Consider the following 12,416-nt stretch of genomic DNA (forward strand, 5'->3'; position numbering starts at 1 on the left):
TAGAGCCTCTTATCCAATCATGTTGAATGATGAATCATGAATTATGTTGGAAAATTGTTTTCAGGACAATCCCACTTGGGTAAGTAATAGTGTAAGAAAGAGCAATTTTAAGTTGAACTTGAAAAGCTCAGATAGTCTCTGCCTATGTTTTGCAATGTTTCATTTTGAGGCCTACTTTTATAAAATTAAGAGAAAATTACAGAAACCTCTGTGTCTCCTGTTAAAACGCAAGTAGCAGGCTTGGGTTGCATCCTGTAATATACAAAGTTTTTCCATTTGTGCTTAGAACTACGGTTTCTTAGTCACTTGTTTATTGAACAGTAAAGCATCAGTCACTTTGCCCTGTACTTCCAGTAATGGGTGACTAAATCACTCTTGAATGATAATTGAAAATATTTTACAAAAGCTTATAACTGTATGTTTATGTGCAAACCTAACTGATCCTTAATAAAAGGGCAGGGTATTTCAGCTCATGCAGCTGTTGTACCTGGTACAGGAAGAGGTCTGCTGGCAGCCAGTATGGGTTGTGAGTGGCTCTTAGAGCAATATAATTTGCATGAAATAGCTATTAGTTATAGTTCTGTTTTCATGCTCTCATGAAATAGAACCATGGTGAAGTTGAACTTCTGGGGGGTGTTTTCTACTCTTCTGATAGGTGGGGAAGTGTGCTTGGGTGCTTTGAATGTCTTGAAAAAAGGCATTAATAAATTCTCTAAACTAAACTCATGTCTCAAATAGTTCTTTAGCCATCAGTGCTTACAGCAGTAGTAGAACTATAACACACAAAATCAAAAGGCCTGAGCAATGCTGCTGAACTCACAGTTTGGCTGGCTGGGCACAATTATTTTTGTGAGATGTTTTGTTTCAGTGGGCCAAGCTCTGTACAGATGGAGAACACTGACAAGGCAGTAGCAACTGTGACTGGTCTCCAGGTTGGTACCTATCACTTCAGGCTGACTGTGAAAGACCAGCAGGGCTTGAGCAGTGCATCCGTGCTCTCCATCACTGTGAAGGAAGGTAAACCTGGCTGCTGCTTCTTAGGGCATAGTGGGCAACTGGATATTTCATTCAGTAACTGATGGAATGTGAAGGAAGTAGAACAGAAAGCTGTCACATATTTGTTGTTGTATTTCAGATTTAAGAAAACTGCTCTTTTGTAGTGAAGTAGTATTGTGAGTCACTGGCAGAATTAATTTCCTTTGATGCAAGCTGTTTCAATGTTCAGTATATGCAAAATTAGTTGTAATAAGCATGCTCCAAAATAATAGTTTTTGACAATTGTAGGTCTACATCATTAAGAAGATATGTTTTTATTTTATCTTTGAAATTAAGCTTTGAGCAGAAAAGCAGTTTTACTGTGGATTTTAAAGTAACATCCAAGAAGTGACATGTCAGTGAACCAAGTTCCACTTAAAAATTTAATATTAAAAGACCTGGGTTGTTTGTTTTGTTGGAGGTTTTTTTGGTGGTGTGTTCTTGTGGTGGGTTTGTTTTTGTTTGGGTTGAGGTTTTTTTTGGTTTTTTTTAGTTGTACAGAGAAACAGTTGCTGTAGTGTGGGGTATTTTACATTTTGTGGGGTTTTTTTTCCCAACATGCATGCTGTAGAAGAGGCTTTAGGATAATCACAGTATCATAGAATGGTTTGGGTTTAGAGAGACCTTGAAAATCATCTTGTTCCAAACTTCCTGCCATAGGCTAGGACACTAGACCAGGTAGCTCAAAGCCCTATCCAGTCTGGCCTTGGACACTTCCAGAGATGTGTTGACTTCAGCAAGCCCAGGATGCACTTGGCTTTCTGGACTGCAAGTGCGCATAGCTGGGTCATGCTGAGCTTCTTGTCAGTCAACACCCCAAGTCCTTCTCTTCAAGGCTTAGAGGCATTATGCTGACCACTCCCAATACAGTCTCTGCCCAACTTATACTTGGGATTGGCATTGCTGTGACCCATGTGCCTCTTGGAAAAGAAGCTGGACTTTGTTTTACTCATGTGCATCATTGCTTGAACTGTTTCAGAGTTTCAGTTAGTGTTCAGTTAGGAGTATATGGCAACAGCTCTGCCCAAATGTGTCCGTGGTCTTGTTTGTGCTGTGAAGTGTAGCCACATTCAGTTCTGTCTACAGGCACGGATTTGATATTAAAAATACACAGTTTTCCAATAACCAAGTTTAGTCAACTGATTTTACTTGGAAGAGGCACAACCCTATGCTGTTAACAGACAACGCCCTTAAGATCTGCCCAAGGTTGAATTATTTATGTTCAACTATTTGTGTACAGTGAGGTATTTCACTCAGCCCCACAGCTTCCTTGGGCCCTAGCTTACTAGTTGTGTTCTGAAAAAAATCAGCGATGTCTAGTTTCTGAAAAGAGAATATGTTCATCTTTCTTTTGCTTTTTTTTTCACCATATGCCCAATGCATACCTGACTTTCAATGCTAGTGGTGAGCAAAAAACATTTGGGAATTAGACTTACTCTTAAGTTCCCTGATTGCATTTTGCCTAAATACAGGCATTTTGAAGATACAAGATCTTGCACAAGCTTCTGTTGGGTAATAAGTAATTTTCCAGATGAAAAGGTCCCAGCATGGTGATCTCCTGCTGTGCTGTGTTTCTAAGTAGGCAGAAAATCTTGTTGCTTGACTGAGAAAATCTGGTACTTAAGTTATTGTGAAACTATAAATAGAATATCCCACAATGCTTTTTGAAAAAGATATTTCTCCTCAACTGCAATGTGCTCAGAGCCAGATTTTGTATGCCCACTCATCCTTTCCCTGTAGCTTTGATACGAGGTTCTGTTGTTATTGTCTGTAATCGTCAGGTAAAGAATTGCAGTGTGGGTTATTGGCAATGGCATGTCACATGTTTTGAAAGCAAATCCTTCTCCACTATTTTTATGGCTAGAAAACAACAGTCCTCCCCGGGCACATGCTGGTGGGAAGCACGTTCTAGTGCTTCCAAACAACTCTGTTACCTTGGATGGCTCAGGGTCTGCTGATGACCAGGGGATTGTGTCATATTTGTGGATTCGGGATGGTCAAAGCCCAGCAGCTGGGGTAAGTTTCATGAAGATTGTAGTGTAATTTGGCTTTTGTTATGCACATGGCTGCAGTAGGGAGAGAAGGTATGACCCATAAGATGCTGTCAGGTATGGTGCCTGTTTCTGGTTTGTCTCTCCTGCTCTCTGTAATGCTGTGGTTCAAGAGGCAGGTGATATTTTCAGTACAGCTAGAGAATATAGTAACTAAGGAATGCAGCAATGCAGAGTAATTGGTGATAGTATGAAGCTAATGTGTTTGACAGAAAAATAAAATCTGAAATCCAGATATTCCAAAAGAGGAAGGGTCTGAGAGGGCAAGTACCAATAAAGATTAAGGAATCCTGCCTGGTAGCATATGAGATAAAGTTTAAGGTAAAAATGGTGTTTGGCATTACATGTGTAGGCATCTTCCCTGGCAGACAATTCGCCTGGGGGATTAGGGCAGGGGATTCTGCTCTCTGAGTGGGGCAGACAGCACAAATACCTGAGAATAAACTTCAGTTATGTGTCAGCTAATAAAACTGGGATTATTTTTTCCCTTTTTGCAAAGAGTTTTGTGGACAGCTCTTTGATCTCAGGAAGATAAGCAAGATCAGTAAATCAGCACGTACTGGGAGAGGAGAAATAGCAAAGTCATAAAAAAAACTTCTAGAAGCAATTCACATGAGGCTGGAAGAATTGAAGAGGTTTAGCTTAAATATAACTGGCAGAGTTGATAGTTGAAAATGCATGAACTCCAAGGAGAAGAAATTAGGAGTTAAGGAAGCAGAACTAAGGATACCGGAATAAAATTGAGAGATAATAATGTAACTAAATAATAATGTCTTGGATTTTCAAGAAGATGAGTTCTTCAGATTGTCATCTGTTCTCTCTTTGGGTAGTTTTAATGAAAATATCCATAGTGTGCAGACATCCTTATTAACTGTTGCTTCGAAATTTTATTACTCTGCTATAAACTGTGGGTAGGTCACATTTGTCCCAAAAGTCAAAGCAAGAACACACAGCTTCATACAAGATAGCTGACTTGGTAATGAAACCTGCAAATTAAATCTTTCTCTGAGGGTGTAACTATTCTGGACCTTGTTTTTGCAGGATGTGATCCATGGCTCAGACCACGAGGCAGTACTTCAGCTAACTAATCTTGTGGAAGGAACCTATATTTTCCACTTGAAAGTGACAGATGCTAAGGGAGACTCAGATGTTGATTCAGCAACTGTTGAAGTGCGGCCTGGTATGACAATTAAAAGGTCATCGACATGTTGTGAATGCCACATCTTTTGTTCTTCTCCTCACGTATTTATTCAGATGTTGATGAGAATCTCTCAAGTTAAAATACAGAGCAAACAGGTCTCTCTCTTTGTGCCTTCTTACTGTTCTGTGACTAGGCCCAAGTGTGTTAAAAGGTGACATAAGGATTCTTAACTACTACAGTTGCTACAGTTAGGACCATAAATGAATAAAAATTATACTTACTAGTTAATATTTTCATTAGGCTTTTGTTGCTTCTCATTAATTGTAGGTTTTATGTTTCTTTTTCTGGTTGTTAATTAGTTTGGCCAATAGATGGAGATGGGAGCTGACCATTGAATTTAAGTACAAATGCTGCTGTTTGATGATTGAAAGTGTGGCTTTGTTTGTTTTTCTTCTTTTGTCCTGAAAGACCAAAAAATTCCTCAAAGAATTTCAGGGGGTTGTAAATGCATGTGAAATAGCTAAATGATGGAAGTTGAAGTCTCAAGAAAAGAATCTGAAATCTTGGGTCTGTCAGAGATACCTTGTTTATCTGGCTTCCGGGCAACGATTTTATTTTTGTTCCTCAGTATAGTATTGAATGTAGTCATAGTAATTGGATTATGACTCTCATGCAATATCTGTGAAGTTTGTTTTGTTTGCAAGGCACTCTAGAAGTTTAAGCACCATATAACAGAAACCTCAGTTTGTAAGGGTAGACAGGGTAAACATACCTGATATTTCTCAGATTTACCATCCTCATTTAGACTTGTTCACTGTCTTGCATGCTAAAATACAGGTCCATCTTTGGCTCCCTTTTCCTCAGTTGTCAGCAGTAGATTACTATCAGGGAACTTGGTAATTGGACTCATCTAGTGCTTACCTCTGACTTTAAGATGGCAGCATTTAGGAGAGCAGAAGTTGCTCTTCTGCACGGAAATGTGTAAATGCTGAAAGTGCACCCCAATGTACTTTATTTCTATTGATAGGATGGGTTACTATCTTAGGACTCACTAGGTTTGTTTCATAGATGATATGACAAAATAAGCTGAGTACTTCTCTAAGAACACAAAAGAGCTGGCTTATCAGTGATATGGGTCTTATGCAGAAAACTATAGTGTTAATAAATGCTTTCAAGTACTGCATGTTGGTACTGAAATACTTGCCAGGCTCTGAAGGAACAGCATGTTCTTCCTCTGTCAGATCCCAAAAGGAGTGGTCTGGTGGAGCTGATCCTGCAGGTTGGAGTGGGACAGCTAAGTGAGCAGCAGAAGGACACTCTGGTGAGACAGTTGGCTGTACTGCTGAATGTTTTGGATTCAGATATCAAAGTTCAGAAGATACAAGCCTACTCAGATATAAGGTACAAAGATGTCCTATTGTGCCAGAAAGACTTGTGATTTACTTTGCCTCTCTCACTGCTCATAATTAGTTGCAAAATAATCTTTCCTAAGATGACAAAAAATGCTACACTTCTCAACAGAATATACTTAAAAAGGTAAATTTGTTCTGTGGTAGAAAATTGATGAAGTAAACTCTGTAAAGACTCAGAATTGGTGTGTTTTGTTTTTAAAAAATCCCATTTCTTCTGTACAGATTTTTTCTTTTTACTTTAAAGAAAGTGCATGCATATAAATTTCAGTGTCTTTGTTCCATACAGTGCTGCTATTTTTTCCAAATGTTGGATGGAGTGAGATAAAGAGACTTTCTCACAGTAAAGCATGTATTGTATTTTAATCTGCTGTTCCAGCTCTGTTTAATCAAACCTATTATATTTCCCCTTTTTTTTCTACTTCTTCTCCATGATTTTGATATCCTTAATATTTTATAAACATTTTCCCTAGTAACTGGTGATGAAAATCCATTTTTTGCACAGAAAACTCCACAGTAGATTCTCTTAAATGTGGTATTTTACTGTGAAGAAGAAATAATCCCTCCACTTGGTGTAGAATGCTAGAGATGGCTGTGTGTACCCTGAGGAACTTCTCAGCATGATTGGTAGAACCTGTTTGCATGAGTTAGCTTTAAATTACTTCTTGTCAATCACTTTGTAATTTAAAACCCATTTTGATGTTTGTTTAGCTTTTGGGGAGCTTCTTAAAATTTAAAAACACAGTGTGGAAAGTCTACCATTTATAGCTATGATATTTTTAATCACCGCTTTTCAAATTAAAATGTTCCCTGAAGTGTCTGATACAGGGTGAGATCAACACCACCCAACTTAAAAGTTGTGGATAACAGGGCAGGAGGGCTTCCACATGAAGTTCTCTGAACCCCTTGCTTCTGAGTTTTTTCTCCTATTAAATTCAGTTTCCTAAATTTAGTGAAATTGCTTCAGTGTTTTGTGACAGGCTCTGTATGACAGTGGAGAAAGCAAATGTATACATACTTAAAGCAAAAGTCAGGAAGACCATGGAGGGAATTATATTTGCTGTTACCTTCCTCTGTCTTCTGTGAAACTGAAAATCCCAAGAACTGCTGGTATTTCCAGCTCAGAATGAAGATCAGTTGAGTGCTCCACAGAGTTCCCTAATCTTTATCAGTGGTGATGTTGGCTTTCCAGAAGGAAAAATGACTAAATACTGTATGCCTTTATTGCTGAATGCCTGACAAAAGCGGTCTGTGACAGCAGTCCTGACCTTAGCTGTTCTTTCTGCAGCACCGCAGTTGTGTTCTACGTGCAGAACGGGCATCCTTCCACGGTGATCAAGGCATCAGATGTCTCACGGACTCTGCATGTGCAGCTTTTGAAACAGAAGGCTGACTTCTTGCTTTTTAAAGTCCTGCGAGTTGACACGGCTGGTATGTTTTGGACTGTGCTTGCCTATCTCAGAGCTTTGCAGACATTTGGATAACACAGCACCTGGAAACACCACATGAAGTCTTTCTGTCTGCCATCTGGTGTCTGGGCTTGGTGGGTGTAGCTTTACAAAAGATGTTGAGGACAATACTTAAAATGCTTCATGATTTGTGGTAGGTAGACTGGTGTCAGTCACTCTTAAAAGACGTCATCTGTATCAGCAGGCAAAAGCACATCTTAATCTGGTCTGCATCAGGAAGACCTGTGGAATGAGGATAAAGATAGCTTTTCTTAGAAGATGTGCAAAACTTAATATAGCCATAAAGTAGATATGTTTCATGTCTATACTTCCTTCAGGGCTTTTAGTGTTCAGTAAATAGGCTTGTCGTCTAACTTGTTTTTGTCTGCCTGTATCAGGCAAAATGGGTGATAGCTGTGTTACCATCTAGTCTTCTAATCTTTGCAACATACACAGGCCACTGGGGTTTCCTATAATGAACTCTTTATTTTGCCCAAAAAGATGCTTGAACTTCTAAGCTTATTTTAAGCTTCATTAGTAATGTCAACCCTTTATGATCCTTAGGTATTACAGACATAACTTCTCCATAATTTAAAATCAGGACACAGCAATTCAAATACAAACAAAGTAAGCAAGCTCTGCTGATAAAATAGTCACTGATTGTTTAGTAAATTCTGTGTTGATTTTCTGATTGAAAAGGCTGTTGTTCTGTTATAAATATGCTCTGATTACATTCTTTCTCTACACAGCCAGCTAGACTATAGATCTATTTGACACATTACCCCAAAGGAAAGGGAGTTTCAAAACATATCACAGTGTTATGAGCCAGATGCTTTGCTACCAATCTAGTCTAACAATAAGAGGATGTATGACAAGTTGTCCATTTACACAATGGACCCTTTGTTTGGTTCTGTTCTCAGCCTGTCTTTTGAAATGCTCTGGACATGGGCACTGTGACCCCATAACAAAGCGCTGCATTTGCTACCAGCTGTGGATGGAAAACTTGATTCATCGTTATCTAAATGATGGAGAGAGTAATTGTGGTGAGTTTTGGTGTTGTGGGATGTCTTTCAAGAGTAACTTGTCATGTGAGGCTGTCAATTATTTGTTCTCAGAATGGGGAATACTTAAGAGGTAGATGCTGAAGGAAGACTAAAACAGTCTGTGTTTTCCAGCCCAACAATACCTTTCTATAGAAAGATATTTGAAAAATTTCTTAAATGATATCTTGACAGTAGTAGCCTAAATCACTATTTGATGAAATAATTTGAAAAACTTGGTACTTGGAGGGAGATTTTGCAACAATTTGGGGCCGGTTGGAGGGTTTGTTGAATAAAATGGGCATTGCAAAGCTTTTGAGTAGGACTGTTGCAAAGCTGCAAAAGAGCCAGCAATTTCAATTTCTCTGAGTGGGTGGTTGATGCATCTGTGCCAGAATATGATCTGATCTAAGCAAAGAAGACATCAGTCTTCCAGACTGACCAATACTGACCTTTAGGACCTGATAACACTGACACATGTTGGAGTTCAAATGATTGCACATCTCTCTGTATCCTTTCCTGTTTTCCTGGATTTATAAATATAAATGTGCAGACTGTGAGTACACACATGCTGGAGTTCAAATGATTGCACATCTCTCTGTATCCTTTCCTGTTTTCCTGGATTTATAAATATAAATGTGCAGCTGGAAGGATCTATGTCTAATCAGTTCCTCTTCTGAAGCACTACTAAAGTGCCAGACCCAGAGCACCGCTTTTTATTTTAGTTAGGGAATGATAACTGAGGTGATAACCATGACCCTTTGCAGGACTGTCAGTTCACACAGAATTCAGATATCTTGGGATTGTAAAAGGTATTTGAGAGTATCTAATATCTAATAGTATAGCTAATGTGCACTTCTAATCTTAAAGCTTAAAGATTTTTAGGAATTCATCTGAGAATATGTTGGTGCCGAGTTTTCCCACATTCCTGTTGCCACTCCCCATTCCTCAGGATTGGTTATTTTAATGGAGTTGTATTAGAAGTTATTCTATTTGCATGACCTTACAAAGCACTGTTGTGTTTCTTTTTTCAGAGTGGAGTATACTCTATGTGACTGTATCTGTTTTTATTTTGATTGTGGTCCTGGTAGGGTTTGCCTGGTTCTGCATCTGCTGCTGTAAAAGGTACATGATTTGTGTTTCTTTTTGATGGGGTGTACACAAAAATTGCACACAACTGCCATGTTTTAGTCCAGTCCATAGCACTAAACCATGGAGCTCATTTTGGACATGTGAGGAGCTTTCTGTAGCCGATTCCGTAGACACACACTTCTTTTCAAAAAAAGGAGTATCTATTTGTGTGTCTATGCTCTTCTGCATTATGAAAATCAAAAAGTTAATGTTGCATTATCCTTCATATTAAGTGATAATCAATGTTAAAGTGCTGAGAGTATACTGCAGATCGTCAGTCTCCTACTGAGTTCTGCAGGTACTCCATGCTAAAAAAACAAAAGGCACACCCTGAAGGTCACTGATGTAGGCATGTTCTAGGCCATGGGAAAGGATCTGCTCCCAGTCTGTTTTATCCTTTGGACAAGAAGGATGAGTGCCCAGGCTACATGTGGCTTACAGGCAAGGAGTACTCTAGTGATCTCAGTCATGCAGACTTCTTGCTTTCTCTTTCCTTAAACAGGAGCATTCATACTACTGAATGTTGTTTCCCTCCCTGCCTCCCCTCCAGTCTTTCCTGGTGAGCTGATAAGAAATTCTTTTTCAAGTGACAAGCCCTTGCAAGTTCTGTCACTAGAGCAAGTGTTTTTGCTGCAGCTCAAACAGCTCAGCAAATTAGATAGCTTGTTCAGGTGTTAGCAAAAATAAAATGCCATCAAAATCTTTCTGGATTTTCATCTTTTTCTAGGGTGTCTTTGCAGTATGTAAAGGATGTGTAGGAGTGATACCAATTAATTTTATTTTTATGGTTGAAGGAACAGCGCTGTTAATAGAAAACTTTAATAGTAAAATGTGTCCCATTCCACTCCCACAGTGTGGAGTGGAGCCTCACAGGCTTGTGTGTATTGGATGATTATTTGAGGGATTTTTTTCTAAGTTCACCTGCTTCTGTCCTTTGTCCTCATATGGCTTATGCCTGAGAGTGAGGGCTGGTTGATACAGATCCATGTGAAAGAGAAGGGAATTACAGCACAGGACAGAATGTCAAGAGATTCCCTTTGCCTTGCGGAAGGAAAAATACAGTGTAGACTCAAGATGTGGCTGGAGATTTGGAGTTTTTAAAAACTTTGAGTTGCCAGATGAATTCTACAGAAGATCATGGAGGGGAGGCCAAGGCTAGCTGTTGCTGTAATGCTGGCTGAGCAGTAAGGTAGCTTCTCCACTGTGAACTGTGGAGGTACGTGAATATTCATCTACCATGTTTGTAGTTACTATGCTGAAATTGAACAAGCTGTGGCTTAGGAGAGCAAATCAATCTACCTTGCTTTCTTCATCTTTTTATATCGATGAAAATTAGCTCTACTGTCTTGTCCATATTGTACAACTGCCTTATTCAGGTATAAACTAGCAATATTTTTAAGTGGAGGTGAGAAAGTACAATGACATTCTGTATTTTGGGGTATGTATATGAAAAGGAAGGGGGGGATGCGGATTTATATGTGTACATGAGAATTTAATGTCTTTTTGGTTGCTATATTTTTAGCAGGAAGAGGACAAAGATAAGAAAGAAAACAAAATACACCATCTTAGATAACATAGATGAACAGGAGAGAATGGAGCTACGGCCCAAATATGGTACGTGATGTATGGCAGCCTGGGAGCTCACCCACCAAGCGTGCAGCCAATGTGTCTGAATTGATACCTGTAGGCAGGAGGAGCCCAGAAGCAGGCCTGCAAATTTGGAAATGGCAGAGACAGACAGCGAAGTGGTTGGGGGAGAATCAGTTAATTTCTTTAATAAAGCCTTGGGCTCAGCCTCTGCTCTGAGCTTCAGAGTTTATCTTAATTTGAACATTCAATTGCTCCACAGACTTTCTCCATGTAAGCCTTCCTTCTCTGCACATGCTTTAATTTGGAGCTGGTTTTGCGGCTGCACAGCAGTTCCCTACTGACCCATCAGTGCCCTGTTAGACTTCAGTAGATGTCAGCTGCTGATTACATGTCTTTTAATTTACCTTTCAGTTTTATAGTAAGGGAAATGTTGGAATCCAAGGAAACAAAATCATTCTGAGAATTTGCTGTCCTAGAAAGACAGAGATAATGTTTCTGTAGAAATCATGACCTTTCATTGCCACTCATGTTAATAAGGTCATTGAGTGGACAGACTGATTCCAGATTCAAGATATTAAAAATATATTGGGTATGTACTAAGATAATCTAGTTGTTTAACTACATTTAAATTTAAATACATATATTCAGATTTCAGAGTCGTAAACTGATGGGCCTGCAATGAAGTCATAAGAGTATCTGAAATGGTATATGATACTTCTAAAGTCAGTTTTTGTATTGGTGTATGCTGTTACATTGCACTTCAGAGAATGTTTTCACTTACCTTTCATATCACAGCAGGGGAGAAGATGGTAGTAGGCTACTAAAAATCCAAGCCTTTCTAATGAGTTTGTTTTGCTTTTTTATTGTCAGGTATAAAACACAGAAGTACAGAACACAACTCCAGTCTGATGGTCTCTGAGTCAGAGTTTGACAGTGATCAGGACACTATCTTCAGCAGAGAAAAGATTGAAAGAGAGAATTCTAGAACACTTATAAATGGGTCCATCAGAAATGGAGTTTCCTTCAACTACAGCTCCAAAGACAGATAACTGAATGAGGGTAAAAGCACAGAACACACTGGTGCGACACATCTGAAACATGCTGGCCCACTTCTGTTTTTCCAGAATAAAAATCTTCCTAAAATATCAACTAATTGCAGATTAAAGGGTAAATTTTTAGCACAGGTAGGGAAAGGCAGAAGGAGGGAGAAAGGATTAGATGGTCAGCTAACTCCTCTTGTCACCATTATAGGAACAAGAAAAAGCACATCTTATTTCTTGCATGTTCTGTGCTGAATGTTTGAACTTCAAAAGGCCTTTTTTCTATATCACTGCTACAAAACTAGCCGGGGCTGTTCTGCTACAAACTATGGTAACTAACAATGGCATACAGATTCATATGTGCTCCTAATGCTCTCTTTGAGAAGTGGTGTGGTTTACAACAGCAAAAGGCAATAGAAATGAAGTTCCTTACAATTATAGAGAGCATTATGTGGCCACAGGCTCCATCTTAATTTTTAGTTTAGGATGGAAACACAAAGGGCATTTTTAGCGCATTGTCTTTATCCATCT

At 39.0% G+C, this 12,416-nt stretch overlaps 1 protein-coding gene across 2 annotated transcripts in view; it reads left to right on the forward strand.

Annotated features, from left to right (window-relative positions):
- The window catches only part of KIAA0319 (KIAA0319 ortholog), a 30,999-nt gene extending 19,105 nt beyond the window's left edge, over nucleotides 1–11,894 (forward strand). For both annotated transcript variants that reach the window (XM_041426745.1, XM_041426746.1), the window contains 9 exons: nucleotides 869–1,017; nucleotides 2,900–3,051; nucleotides 4,128–4,266; nucleotides 5,469–5,628; nucleotides 6,925–7,067; nucleotides 8,005–8,127; nucleotides 9,159–9,249; nucleotides 10,778–10,869; nucleotides 11,716–11,894. In XM_041426745.1, coding sequence (XP_041282679.1) covers nucleotides 869–1,017; nucleotides 2,900–3,051; nucleotides 4,128–4,266; nucleotides 5,469–5,628; nucleotides 6,925–7,067; nucleotides 8,005–8,127; nucleotides 9,159–9,249; nucleotides 10,778–10,869; nucleotides 11,716–11,894 — 1,228 coding nt within the window. The remainder of the gene's footprint in view (nucleotides 1–868; nucleotides 1,018–2,899; nucleotides 3,052–4,127; nucleotides 4,267–5,468; nucleotides 5,629–6,924; nucleotides 7,068–8,004; nucleotides 8,128–9,158; nucleotides 9,250–10,777; nucleotides 10,870–11,715) is intronic.
- The last annotated feature ends 522 nt before the right edge of the window (nucleotides 11,895–12,416 follow it).

The sequence above is a fragment of the Onychostruthus taczanowskii genome, unplaced genomic scaffold (assembly GCF_017590055.1).
Source record: "Onychostruthus taczanowskii isolate IOZ18803 unplaced genomic scaffold, ASM1759005v1 scaffold94, whole genome shotgun sequence".
Classification (NCBI taxonomy): domain Eukaryota; kingdom Metazoa; phylum Chordata; class Aves; order Passeriformes; family Passeridae; genus Onychostruthus; species Onychostruthus taczanowskii.